At 47.0% G+C, this 14,574-nt stretch overlaps 1 protein-coding gene across 2 annotated transcripts in view; it reads right to left on the bottom strand.

The window, feature by feature from the left end:
- Nucleotides 1-14,511, bottom strand: part of Eif2a (eukaryotic translation initiation factor 2A) — a 31,307-nt gene extending 16,796 nt beyond the window's left edge. Inside the window, exons 1-9 of one of the 2 annotated variants that reach the window (XM_077698379.1) lie at nucleotides 14,468-14,511; nucleotides 13,295-13,314; nucleotides 12,639-12,708; nucleotides 11,564-11,638; nucleotides 11,358-11,476; nucleotides 10,996-11,092; nucleotides 8,606-8,688; nucleotides 7,661-7,761; nucleotides 3,978-4,095 (exon numbers count right to left, since the gene is read on the bottom strand). In XM_077698379.1, coding sequence (XP_077554505.1) covers nucleotides 3,978-4,095; nucleotides 7,661-7,761; nucleotides 8,606-8,688; nucleotides 10,996-11,092; nucleotides 11,358-11,476; nucleotides 11,564-11,638; nucleotides 12,639-12,708; nucleotides 13,295-13,314; nucleotides 14,468-14,475 — 691 coding nt within the window. In that variant the 5' untranslated portion in view covers nucleotides 14,476-14,511. Of the gene's footprint in view, nucleotides 1-3,977; nucleotides 4,096-7,660; nucleotides 7,762-8,605; nucleotides 8,689-10,995; nucleotides 11,093-11,357; nucleotides 11,477-11,563; nucleotides 11,639-12,638; nucleotides 12,709-13,294; nucleotides 13,333-14,467 lie in introns of those variants that run through there. The other variant, XM_077698380.1, reaches the window with a different exon arrangement.
- Nucleotides 14,512-14,574: the final 63 nt, after the last annotated feature.

Raw genomic sequence — 14,574 nt, forward strand, 5'->3', positions numbered from 1 at the left:
TATAATGCAAACTGCTTTCTTGGTAACAAGAGGAGGCAAGAAGATGAAACAACACCAATGAACTGTCCTAACACAGGGTGCTTTTTAAGTGCACAGCACTTTAGGTGCTCGCCCTGTCGTCGCAGCTCGCTCGCTGGACCGAAGCAGAGCCACAAGGCATTCCGTCGTAGCGGCTGTCGTCGCGGCATAACCCAGAGGCTTCGAAACAAAAGTGGTTTATATAGTCATAACCATTCAAAACTCGTGAACCGCTGGTGCCTGTCATACATCTCCCCGTTGTTTAGTGCAAAGAAAACTGTAGGTACATTTGAGGCAAAATAGACGTCATTAACCGGCAGCGCCTGCGTTCATTTAGTTAGGAATGCTTGTTGGGCTGGTTTTTACAATAGTATAAGCGAAAAAAAGTGGCAGTGCAACGCCGGCACGTGCGGGAGGAAAAGCGAGCACAAAAAGAACAGAACTCCTGCTGGCGCAATTTCAGGCAGGGGGCGCGCGAGCACTGCGAAGGCAGGAAATTTGAACTCCATTGGGTGTACGTAGCAGTGAGCAGATAACGGCGCTACAGCCCATTATGGCAAATCACTGCTCTGTACTTCCGACAGCTTTCACATTGAGTGGAACGGCTTTAATTTTCTAGTTCAAAATTTCGGCCAGTTATGCCAAGCGAAATACAACCATGTTTAAAGGGACAGACAACCGATTTTTGTCAAATATATATTCTCTATCCCAAATGAAAGGGCATCACTTAAAGCACCTTGACGAGAAACGGTTTTGCTGATAACGCCCTAGAACTTTTTAAATCGAAATTTTTAGATCTGCGAGCCGTATGTGTCCCTCCCAAAAATGATGCTGGCAACCATGACATAAAGTAACTCGGCAACATACTTTTGTCTGTATGCGAAATGAAAAACGATATTTAAAAACTTGTCCCCAGGTAAAAAAGTTTGAACCGCAGGCTTTCCTGTTCCGTTATGTGTTTTTTAATGCAACGGTCTATTGTGCACGAATGCGCCATCTGTTGGGATAGACGATAGGTAGAATCTGGCTTCCCATTGTGGAGGTGGGAAGTTCGATTCTCCCCAGGCGCGCCGTTTTTTTTTAAGCTGCCGTTGGCGTATTTGGAAACTGAAATCAAATATTTTGGCAGAACAAACGCCCCTGACTCAGGCAAAATTGTCAAAGCTCCTTCACTGGGTCTGTTTACTGAACGCTGCCGTTGATTCTGGGCATGGTGGCTCAGTTAGCCACACTGAGAGCAACCCAGCAGCGGCGGGCGGCGTGTCTAAAATTTTCAAAATAATGTTTAGAAATACAGTAGACTCGATAAACGAAACTTCAAGGGACCGAAAAAATTAGTTCTGTTTAACAGGAGTTCCTTTTATTGAGAGAGATGTGCAAAGGTGCAAATTTATGTGGCTACGCAGTCTTAAAGGGGCAATGACACAAAAATTTTGCATCTTGTTTTTTTGTGTTGCGATAAGTAGCTAGTGACCTACTTATAACCTGTAGAAACCTCATTTGCTTCAGCCTGCGACGGTTGTTTAATTAGAGGCATTTTCAATGCGGCCAGTCGCAGTTTAGGTTTCAGCGAGTGCCGCGAAACGATGGATTTTGTGGATTTTGTGTGAACAAAGCTGACCACGTGACCGTCGGAGGGATATCACAGAGCAGAGCCGCCATAGCAGTGTCGAATCCGCATCGACGGCAGTTTCTGCGAATGCCCCCACGTACTGATCTCGTGAGGCGATTAATTAAAAAGCGACCGTGGATGTGACGCAGGCGCTGCAAGTGCAAATGCTACTGCGGCTAAAGAACGACGCGCGACGCTCGAGACGGTGGGTGGCAAGACGCGCGCAGGGAGCAGCCGGCCGGTCTGCCTACAGGTCTGCCTACAGATGTGTTCGGCTTAGCACTGCGGCGGATATTCGAGTGCCGCTCTCGTAAGCGGTGCAGATGACAATTTTTATGCAACCCGCCATCGCATCATTAACTCCTTTCTCATGTAAGCCACCATGGTCGGGACTTGGGGACAATTTCGTGCAGCGGTAACAAGCTATCACTCGAGCTACCTGCGCCGGCCTGGGCCACTTCGTGGCCGTGGCCGCCGCCTGCACAACGACCGTGCGGCTAGCTCAGTGGGCTTTTCGTGCCTCCGGCGCGTTTTCGCATCCAATGATAATAAACAGTAATAGTAACAGAGTGCCTGGAATCGTTATAGAACTTTGGTCGCGGCCAGCTGCCCGATTAGCTGACGAAATCACGGCGCCTCCGCCGCCAACGATCGGGTCGTTCGCTCTCGAGAGCAGAAGCTCCGCCCTCCGGCCCTCCGATTGGAGCGGCGAGCCGGGCGAGCCAGCGAAAAAATGCCGGCAGTGCGGAAGCGGCAAACACAAACTCGTGACGTGTTTGGATGTTGTTTATTTACACAATATCCTCGGGATGTCGATTGCGCGTGGTCCTCTGCTGGCTGCTTGGTTGCGTTTCGCACACTTTAAAATTGATTTTAAATATGTTCTAGGCTGTATTCGCCGCTGATATTTTGCAGATGATGTATATGTGTTCCCACCAATCTATCTCCGAAGTTATCTCGCCTTCAAAATTTTGTGTCAGTGCCCCTTTAATGGCATTTCATGGAACTCTAAGCACTAGAAGGTGAATGCACGTGAATGACGTGAATGTTTTTCAGAAAGCAAAAAAACTACAAGAGGCATAGGCACAGCATTCACAAAGTTCATTTGGCAACAATGAGTCACTGCGCACTGCAAAATGCATCATTTATTTTTGTTTGAGTCCTTGCAACTGCGTCTTCATGGAGGCTAGAGGCCTCAACTTTGCCAGTGCTTACGAGCCACCGAATTTAGAAGACAGCAACGCGATAATGAAGCGCGAATAGCACCACGATGGCACGAACCAGGCGGCAGGAGCTGAGCCCTGTAACCTCAACGTCTTGAATCAAGACCGAACGGCTGGAACAAGAAGTGCGATGTTGCATTCGTTGCTCTAACACGGCTAACCACTTACAAGACGAGGCTTACGAGCCCAACGAAGCTAAAAAAAAAAACACGGAGGAAGAAAAACAAAAACAAAAATGAAACAGCCGGAACCATAAAAATGTGGTTCTCATGCCAATGGGTATCACAAGAAGTTCCAATTCTGGTTCCGTTTACACGGTGAAGCCGAAAATTTAGTTCCGATTACCGGGAGTATCTTTAAGTTATCTGAATACAAAACCAACCAACTTACAGGCTACTGTTCCGTTTAAGCGGCAATTTCGTTTAAGCGATTTCCGTTTATCGAGATTCTAATGTACATATACAATTTAACCTTGTCCAAATACTTGTGTTAAAAGTTTTTCAATACGTAAATAAACGTTTCAGCAGTTACTGTAGCTGCTAGGTTTGCAGGTCACATGACAGGGACACATATTGTAGTGCCAAGTTTCGACACTACGAACCGCCACCCTTCCGATTTCAGTAAGTTTGCTGCCTAATTAAAATTATTTCCGCCGATTTGTTTAGAAATTGCTTGTGGTTACCAGGCTATATAAAACGCTGGCTTTCATATGAACTCGAGAACATATACGTGAAAAAAATCGGTTGTCTGTCCCTTTAAGTGTTGTATGCACCTTCTGATGCACAAAAGGTGAAAGGCACTGTACAAAACTTAGGGGATCACCTTGCTGTGATTAACACCGACAGAAGAATGCGCTTTAGGTGCCTTGCTTTTGATACGCTCGGTCAATTGCAGGCAAAAGTGCATGCCACTAGGGTGCCTTGTTAGTGAAAAACCAACACTACAAAGCCTGAAGTTTCACCCACTAAATGGACAGTGTAACATATGACCGTGCTCCTAAATTTTCCATTTCACACCTCTGACCGCCGTGCAACATGACTGAAGTCACATGGTCAATCTTTAGTAGCACTGGCGACAACAGCAACAACAGCAAAGAAGATGGAGGGAGCGGGCACAGTGCCAACCTTTTTTGTTCCAGTAAAAGTCCACCTTGTCCGACTTGTAGAAGCTCTTGTTGGCGATCCCAGCGTTGGCACCGTCATAGTTGGGATGCCTGAATGCCCTCACAAAAGATGGCTGGCCCTGCATTTTTGTGGAGCAAAGCTCAGTAGTGCCACCCCATGTAGTGCAAGCAAAACACGACACTTCCATTGGACATGCTTGATGACATCCGAGCATTTTTGGCCTAACAAGACAATGCAGGAGGATTTTTCTCTGACGCATACTAAATTCTAGAAGTGTGCGAATATCAATTTTGGGACTGTGATTTCGATAAAGATAGTGAAAACTGGCTGTGAATGAAATCGAGTATTTTAAAATGCAAATACATTTGCTTTAATGTGCACAGAGAATCTAAAACATAGATAAAAGAAGAATATCACTTGTCAGGGCTTAAAGGCCAACCGCACTCAAAATTTCGACCACGCGAAATCACTGTTCCTGCATAGTATGACGCCTAAACTGTGCGTAATTACGCCGCAAGCGACCAGCAAAAATCGACGATTTTGAGAATGAAACTGGGCAAAACGCGGCCATTACGGGCAGGGGGAAGTGACGTACCAGCCGTTGGCGCGAGCGGCCAGACGGCCTGGCCTGACGCCGCGAGCTGTGCGTACCGGCCGACGAGGCCGGCTCGGCCAGCCAGGAGGAGGAGAGTATGAGCGCGCGCGTGCGGGGGTGTGGGAGGCGCGCGGAAAAGCGAGCGCTTGTCCCGCAAGCATGACGCTATTCGTTCGCTCAGACAGCAGCACACCGCGTAGGCATGATGTCGCGAAGACACTCGAAAAGGAGAAAACCGTACGGTTAGCGAAGCCTCTTCGGAGCCATGAAAGCCAGGCGTACCGGCGGCGCGAAATACGAGTTTCCTGGATTCTCCCGCTGCGAGGCAGGTCGATCGGCCTGGACAGCTGGCATGTCACTTCCGCTAAATGGTTGTTTGCGCGACACGCCGGCAGGTGCTTTGTCGTCTGCAAGGGTGTTATTTTGAGTGCCTGAAACTGAATAACCACGCATTGCACAGAGCTATCGGTCGCGTCGCAGTAGTTCTCATGGTACCTACTACACATTTCGAAGGCATTTAGCCAGGGTGAAATTTGAGTGCAGTTGGCCTTTAATTAACACACCTGAGTGTTCATGTACTGGTAAGAATATATAGTAAAACAAATTAAGAATAGATTAATTAAGATAGCCAAGCAGTAGACTGCCATGAAGAAATGCTGTGAGTGCAGAAATTATATATTCGACTGGTATCTGGAGTCACTGAAAAGGCATGCTAGTGACTGGTATGACCTTAGTAAAAGTATTGCCAATAACTAATATTTCTTGATAATAGCTAATTGGTAATATTGCCAATAACTAATATTCCTCACTCGTGCAGAAATATTTACAGAAATATCCCTTCGGCTAACAAATTTTACACAAACAGACTTCCAAGCTAACACACACCAGGGGCGGTATTCTGGTAACTGTCCCTTTGAAAACGTCCCTTTCATCGTGACGTACTTCCGGTTAAGCAGTGGGATTTCGCAGTAGGTTTGTCGCACTTGCGTTACGTCACTTCCGGTTGTTTGCTTTTAGCCAATCAGGGCTCGCCAAAAGGGACACTTCTGAAAGGGACGCAAAAGGGACAAAACTCGAGAATACCGTCCCAGAGCTAAGCGCTTGTATTGTGCAAGTCTTACATTTTAGGCTTTTTTGCACAGCTTTGGCATTGTGCAAAAAAATTCACAGCATATCCACGGGGTGAATGATGATGAGTGGGCGAAGCTCCTGAGGGGAAATCATCGGTAAAACCGTGACTCTTCAGTGAAAGTTCGCCCACTACATCTGTGTCCGAACGTAACGTCTAGAAAGTCTCGCTTAAACCGCGCGTCGGCACCTTGGGGCTGAGCTCGCCTGATGCGTTTTGCAGACGCCTCACGAGTTCTCACTGCATCGGGGTCTGCCTGCCGATATGCGCGCTTTCTCGCCGCTTCCCGTTCTCTGACGTTTTGGAGATCCTCTTCGCGCCGCAGCCGTGCCGCTTCGCGTACGGCAGGGTCCTCGCGCCGTTGCCGTGACGCTTGGGCCTCTCGTTCTCAAACGCTGGGATCTTGGTGGCGTCGTCGCGCAGCCAGACGACACGCTTCGACCTCCTGCTCTCGTACGGCAAGATCTTGGCGGCGGCGTCGCGCAGCTTCACGGAGCGCTTCTGCCTCGCGGGCTCGCACATCTGCAGCCTTAGCCATCAGGCGACTCCGAGCGTGCGCCAACAGCGAACGGATTTTATTACAATGCTCCCCGCCATCTAGTAAACAATCCAAGAACTAAACTAGAGGTAGCCACGCCATCTAGTAAACAATCCAAGCGCATCTTTTCATGATATACAAGTACCGCCATCTAGTAAACAATCCAAGAACTAAACTAGAGGTGGCTACATACATACGTCGAGGATGGACAGACCCACGCCCTAAGGAGCTTCACCCCTAAAAGCCAACTCTAAAGGCTGTGCCACGCAGTGAAGCTTGAAAGCTTGCATGTCATGTGGTGGAGCCAACTTTTATGGCTCTATTATTTCTTAACTTAAAATATTTGAAAACTATGAATACTTCCAGCGGTAAAACTGCTCTGCAAATCATCGCAAACACTACTCGCAAAATATTCAGTGTCGAACATTCACATACTTCTATTAAATACACACAATATTATAGCATTTTATATTTCTCAAAATTCAGTTGGAAAAAGCTAAGCTCGCATGCGTTGGACAAAGGCACAAGAGACGGGACGTTAGACAATATCTCCAACATTCACTCAGGTTGGAATGCACTGATGCACACAAAAGTTCGATACGTAGTCAACTCTCATTATTCAATCTCAGTTTACCTGGCTCACATTGCTCAATATCTGTAAATTTAGTGGTCACATTAGGCTGCAATGCCACACGTTTCGACTCTGATTCCATAAAATATCAGCAGTACCGCTGGGGTCAAAGTAACGAGAGTCAATTACAATCTACTTTATCAGTTAAGAGCAGCACCAGTACCTGCGGCACAACCGACCCATTAAATGGAAACTTCGAAGCGGAACAGGGAGCAGACTGAACACGGAGAGGTCTCCAACCGCAGCCTGAATTCCCCCCTCAGTAACCTTTCCTGAACAGTGTGTTAGCAGCTGGACTTGTACATAAGCTCCAATTGCTATCAGGGGTATGCCTCCTGTAATTCTTACTGATGTTGAATGCATTCTAGCATTCACCTCACAACTTCAGAGCACCCAAGAATGCGCCTTTTCTGAGATATCATCAGCATAGCCATTGTTACAATGAACTGTCTTGTATGTTCAGTACCACTGCCTTCTCCCACTGAAAATGTCACTACTCTTTCTGCCATGAAATTACTCCAACTATGTAAAAGCACTTTGATTAAAAGCTGCTGGACAAGTGGTATACTTGTAGCCAGGACTAGCACTCAAGCCAACAACCAGGATTTGAAAAGCTCCTTGGGCAATTTCCCACTCTCTGGTGTCATGGTGCCGTGAGAACTGTAATCACGCACATCCACACAAACTTGCACCTATGATACAGTTGCTTCGACAAAAGCCATTGTCGCCGTTCTGAGGGTCCCTGTCCAGAAAGATCCTTTCCAAGGGGTGAATGCAACACGAGCAGTACCTTAGTTCCCGGGACATGGCACGCAATGTGGTGTGGCTTTGCCCCAGGAGCCAGGCTGAATTCTGCAAGCTTTTGCAAGTGGATCTTGTGACTGAAGGTTTCTGGAATCAAACACAAGTGCAAAAAGAAAAAGGCGACATTCCATAAGTTGTCCATGGCAGTCGAACTCATAGGGGTGTTCACTCCCCTGCTTCAGATTATTTGCCGAAACACAAGGACTGCTAACCTCCAGGAACAACCCGAAGCATATACTAGTAGCAAGGTTATTTGCACAAAAGGTGCAAAAATAATTAATAACGATGGTAAACAAAATACTTTGGCTTTGTATCTCCTAGTACAACCGATTTGGTGCTGTCTGCTGCAGTCACCTACTTGTGGCACTCTCATATTATTCTGGCATGATCGATAAAAAGAAGTGTGGAAAACGGAGGCACGTGAAATGGAAGTCCCAAATGTTACAAGTACTATGTGTACTTGTGGCAGAAGAGGTGGGAGAAGAGCTGTTTAATAATTTGAAATGATAGCTTATACACAGGCTGACACGGTGAATTGGCGAGTTGCTGGGCTTTGTTTTTTCTGCCATGTCAGTGTATTCTAAAAAGCCACACTGCAAGGGTTTCTGTCTTTAGATCCACTGACTGCACAGTGGTAGTAAGCCACGTGTTCAGCACCCACCAGTGTCGAATAAGTCGCCACCCCACACTACACTGCCAAAATTGAAACATCGTTCAGCGTCGCTTGAACCACGTGCTCTAGTGATCACGTGTCACATACTCCTTCCTTTACGCTCCACTTTTTTACTCTTCCAAGTCACAGAGTACCACTTCTTGTGCGCTGTTTTTTTTTTTTCTCTCTCTTGCACCACTCTGGACTATTTGATCACAGCAAACCATACCAGACACCGTGGTTCTTTTAGATGGGATGAGCGATAAACGAGCAACTTGCCGAAATTGTTGTTTTCGAAGATATGCACCTCGTTGTTCACACACCGCGCACAAAGGCTCTCGTCATCCGACCACTGGGGCTGCCTGTCAAAAGCCATACCAACGCATGTTGAAAGACAGTTCACAAAACTGCCGTCCATGAGCTAGCAGTCTTAGTACGAGTCTGAAAGCAGTAGAAATGTCACACACTGAAGTGGCACTTGCAGGGGTGAGACAGCCCAAACAAATTTGGGAGCAGTTTTCGGAGCAGCAAAATTTCGATTTTGGAGCAGAAGAATCTTGATTTGGAGCAGTTAGGGACATTTAGTGCATCGTCTTGTGAGCTTAAAAAATCATTATTTCAGCAATTTGCAGGGTCAAGTGCCCATTTCAATCAGTTTTGAATACACAGAACACTGAAACAGCCTTACCTGAAAGAATTTTTAGGAGTATCAAAGTACTAACTGCACTACCTTTTTCCTAACTGGTGATATTGTATTGCGGCTGCACGCAACACTGACAACAGAACTGCCGTTAACATTAGAGAGTTTTAGCAGTCCGTCTGTTCCGTTGGTTACTTTGTTACCGGTTTGACCAGGACCGGTCTGCGCCTGCGCGCGTGGAAGGGTGAGGAGGTGTGGACAAGGCGAAGGCAGGCCCGCGGAATTAATCCCCCTACCGCTACGAATGCCCAAGTGCCCAGACGAGTCCCGGTCAGCACGGTAACTACGTACACGACGGAACAGACGGACTGCTAAATCTCTTATCAAATTTAAGGGATCCGCAATTGTGGCATTTTTTTGCCGTTTTAATGCTGCAATTATTATTTTTGTAATCCCAGGCTGCGTTGTACGAGCGCTGTAGTCACGGCAACAGTTGAGCAACTGCGAGCTAACGGTCGCATAGCCCAACCAGCCTACAGGTTTCAGTCCCCGGGGCGCAGGTTCACCCTATGGTCATTTGAGTAGCGTTACTGTTTAGCCACCTAGATTTTGGCATTAAATTTCACTTTGCATACATGAAGTACATAGTCACATTCTATGGCAACCAGGTAGTCCTGCAGCTATTGGGCGCAGCCTGAACAGGTCGTGGCGCCGCAGCACAGCCCGCAACTTTCGTATCGACCGTTTCATCCCCGAGGCTCGCGATCGCGCTTCGAAGCACAGCAGCACCTCAGCATTTTCTAACACCACAACGAGCCAAAAAATTCACTTCACGAACACATTATAGCCGCGCGCACCGCGCTTCACACGCAAGGACAAACCACGCCGAAGTCGTAGACCTCACATTTCAATAAACCTTTTTTCGAGCCGTGCAACTTCCCGGAATCTGGCACCAATCTCAAACCATATCCCCGCGTTAACTTCCCTGTTCAGAGCCACAACAGATATAATGAATAGACTGGAACCCAGCTGATAACGCAAAATAAGCCAGGGAAACTATCAGCGATGCGCACTGAGCGCGTTGGTAGCAGCCCGATCAGGTGGCGGTCATGTTTGTTGCCACAGCGATGCCTAATCGAGGCCGTTTCAGCGAACCCGGACGGAAGGTGAATCGAGTTTTAGAAGCTATCGCTTGCTTCAATTCAGTCTTTTTATTTGTGCCATTTCTGTGTTTGCGATTTACTGGCGATAAAAGCGGTGACTGGGATGCGGGATGCTTTCGTCCCCGTTGAAACTGACATGAGCATCAAAATCCGTGCCGTTGAGGCTCTTCTGGAGCAGTTTGGCGCAATTTTCGCCATTTTCGTGCTTTTGGAGCAGCTTGGCGCAGGAAAATAGAATTGTATCAAAAAGGCGCAATATGCGTAGCTGTCTCACCCCTGCACTTGTTTATGAACCTTATGAAGGCACTCTGCGCACAGGAATCACAAGCTAAGCTGCAAATGAGTGCAGAGATTTGATTTCGCACAGCAAAACAAAATTACATACCCCAACCCCTGCCACCATTTGAATGGCGGCCATGCCAGATGCACAGTGCAGTTCTCTGTACCATGCACACAACCTATGAAAACGTTTAAAGGATTGCCAAAAACTTTAGATCCGAGACTCATGTGCACAAAGCACGACTTTTCTTTAATTGGCACTGCAGTAGGGGCTTAATGCTGCATTTAGATACCCCTAGGGGAGCTTGGCACTAGCAGGTTATCTTTCACAGATCCTTCAAAACTGGAAATAGAATGCAGCACTGAGGAGCCGCTGAAAACACAGGTGGGCTGCCCTAAACAGTGTCAAACAGTGTTAAAAGAATTTGGCAGGTGGAAAGACAAAGGGGGCAGGGCTCACAGCTCACAAATGTTTAAAGAAAAGTTTGTTTGGGGGTTAGAAAGGTCACCTCCCCTTCCCAATGCCTGTTCCACCACTCATCAGAATAAAACAAAACCACCACTAAAACTCATGAAATGCTGCTTACCACGAGCTCTGCTTTTTCTGCACGACTGATCGAAGGCACTTTTGAGACTTGATGTCATAGATGAACATGTTAGGCTGCTCTTGAGAATCTTTCGGGCCTGAAATGAACAGTTTACCATCGGCTACAGTAGCTGCTGCAAGCAACCGCAAATTCACAGATTTCACTATTTTGCACACACAATCCTTTACAGAATAGTGCAACCACAGCTGTAAAACAGATAATGCATTCAAACTATAAGCTGCTGGGGTCCCACATCAGCACTACAGAAGCCAGGCAGGTTGCACTGGAATACTAAACACTTACTAATAGCCCTGCAATGAGCATGCAACGGTTAAAAGGTGCAACGGCAAAATTCCACTCACCAACAAACTGCTCCCATGTGCACAAAATATTCCCTTGCGGTGAAAATTGAAGATACTGTGTTTTAGGCTTAGGGATGTCGAGAACTTTTTCAAATGAAGGCACAGACATAACCTGGACCCTAACGAGGCAAGCAAGAAAAAAATATCGATTTAAAAAATGCAAGAGAACGAGACAGCAATGGAATGTCCCAAAAATGCCAACATACTTCTCTTCATTACTCCACGCAAAGAGCTTGCCATCCTTGCTGAAGGCAATAACTCTGCAAGCCCGTGTGGGATCCCTGGAATGATTCGAACAACGATTAAAGCACAAAAAATTCCAAACACCTAAACGTCTGGAAAAACACCCAGTAGTTGTAGCCTTCACAATGTGCGAGCTGGCCCGCACCTAGAGCCACTAAGTAAGCTATCTCGTGGCTCTACCCGCACCTTGCTCCAAACAGACAAAGACTTTAGTGTTTCAATGGTGGTGCAAATTGTACCAGGAGCTGTTTCATAAGCAATCACTTCCGAAACAAAGCAGTGAATTAAAGACTAGGGATACTTGTTAATTCCAAACTTCTAAAGTTTACAAGAGTCTTGACAAGTTTGGTAAAAACAATTTGCGGCATTACTAGTCCATTTAAATTACGATATTTAGCCCATCAAACAGTAACACTTTATAAGACTGTTACGTGAATGGCTGGTGCTTTGTACCCACATAGTATTGAATGTACTGTGCTTAAGGCATTTACAGAAATGCACCCACAAAAGACTGACATTAAGGCGAGTGCCATATTCACGTCGTATTTTCCTGCTCTGTTTCTGTGGAAGTTTCAAGCATGATCCCCTCAATACAATGCTACACCACTAACCCAACACCAAGCTTTGCTCAAGTCTTTTGGTCCTTCCCGTTGTTTATCTGCCCCCCCCCCCCCCCCCCCCACACACACACACACACACACCAGTGTGCATGCCTTTTATTGCCATGCTTTTGTAAGCAATCCCAGCGCGATCCCCTCAAACCATGTCCCACCAACTATCCCAACAAAACCAACCTACCCTCACAAGCATCCCTAGAGGTTAATGTATCAACACGAGCTACAAAGTAGCACGTATGCCTACAACCGATGTATGCACTGGATATAAAATAACATTGTTTGGAATCCACCTGCAGGTCAAATGGCGTGTAGCCACTTGGCGTGTAGCCACAGGCTTCTCAAGGAAGGCCTGTAGTCATTTGAAACCGTCACATTGGCCGAGTTCAGCCAAAGGGAGCGGCCGGACAGAGGAGATAATCACCTTTTAAATCCACTGCATTCGGAGTAATCCGGCTGGCCTTGGTAAAATGTGACTCCACTCGATCCGCGAACTGAAAAGTAGCAGTACAGAGTCTGGTAGGCAAAGTGTACCGCCTCGACCGATTGGCAACACAGAACACACCGCACTCGCAAGAAGTGCGGCAGTAACCCGACGTGTACTGTGCTGAATTAAAACCTGCACCGACAAGCTAAAAGTCGGCGGTTTGCAAAAAATAAGCATTCAAAGAAATTGTCACGTGCCGTACTTTTGCGCTATTTGATTCACACTAACTGGGCAATTAGAGGTATCTACTGCACTTTCCTTTTTTTTTTTTTGTTATCGAACATAAGCGAGCTAGCCAGTCACTTTAACTTTAACTTCAATTATAACACTGAACTTATTGTCAAAATAGGCAGGTGACAATACGCCGAATTAAAAATGTGGCAGGAGGCAGTCCATACGTTAGACATCAGTTCATTGGCTGCAAACATGTGCGATGTGATAACCCTGGTGTCAACGATGTGCTTTAGCTGGCTCCCACCTGGTCAATATGACAGCATATGCGCAATAGTGTGAGTGTATAAAAAATACGTTATTTCAAGCAGGATAACGTCGTATGGCGTTTGCAATGTTTTGAAAGAGAAGGACAACCTCACCAGCAACAAGCGGCCTGGAGGCTGCCATCACAGAACAGGGAGGATTTTAGAGAAGCAAAGGTCTAGCTTTGCCTGTAGTGCCAGAAAAAGCGTAGTGGCGGCGTCGTGAACTACCCAGTACGCCCGCTTGATGGCGCTGTAAACACGGCTTTGTAAACATGGCGGATGCTTTTTGCACAGGCCGCTTGAGCTCCTTAATAACATGGCTGCCCTCGCACGGCGGCCGCCGGCTCGCTGCTCCACGGCCGGACTCGACTCTCCTCCTCCCGCGCGCGAAAGGGGCGTCGAGTCCGGCCGTGGCTGCTCCTGCTGGCTGGCACGCTGGTCGCGTGTTTACTTGCGCCGCGCTAGTGAAGTGATGTTACGCCAGGTGACCAGATGGCCTCGACTGGCACAGACCACAGTGAGCAGCAAGTGAGAACAAATCGTTTATTGACATCCGCAAGTTTACAGAGGCCAGGACATCATTTCATTTCGATCGCTGCAATTGTACGTCGCTTTCGTGACAACATTTTTTTTTTTTTGCCATAACAACTCGTTCACTTGCGCTAAGATTTCGAACGAAGGGCACAAATGAAGTATTGACGGCGACAACGGTTTCCTTTGCACCGTCTTTCTAGCGGAGTGCATAACACTCACCTTGTGTTGGAAGAATCGAATATTCTGGCCTCGACAGCTGCCTTCCGATGCGGAATTTCCCACATTTGTCATTCCACAAGCACTCAATTCCCGTGTTTTGCCAGTCCTCTCAACAACTGATGGACGCAAAAGCACATAACAGCAATAACAGTCACGAAACCGGTGCTCCGCGCACATTGAAACGGTCGGCCGTTGCAGCGGTTTCAATTTGAATTGGCGGCTTTGTGGTTGCGAATTCAGAAACGAGGTGGTGCACCAGTCGGCTGTTCGTAAAAAAGTTGCGTACATTTTTGCTCAACGGATGTTTGATGCGGAACTTGTTAATAGTATTTTTAAATAACACATTGTAAGCGAACTGTGTGGGCTCTTTGAGTCACGGAATGAATGTTTTGTATTCTATACCAAAAGTAACATTTTGCCTGCGCCGTCTGGTGGGCTTGATGGTCGAAAACAGCGCTTTAGGTTGGTCACGTGGGGCGTCGATTTTTACGCCGCCTATAGGGAAGACAGGGAACGTCCAAGCTTGAGAGGCCTGCTGCCATCTTGCCTGCCGTTTGAGCCGTAAAAAACGCGAGTAGGAAGTGTGCCTTCGTTGTTTGACACGTAAAATTAAATACTATATTATTAAATTTATTACGTTA

Source organism: Haemaphysalis longicornis, unplaced genomic scaffold, assembly GCF_048455015.1.
Source record: "Haemaphysalis longicornis isolate Haplotype H1 unplaced genomic scaffold, Haemaphysalis longicornis Haplotype H1 scaffold_2, whole genome shotgun sequence".
NCBI classification, from domain to species: domain Eukaryota; kingdom Metazoa; phylum Arthropoda; class Arachnida; order Ixodida; family Ixodidae; genus Haemaphysalis; species Haemaphysalis longicornis.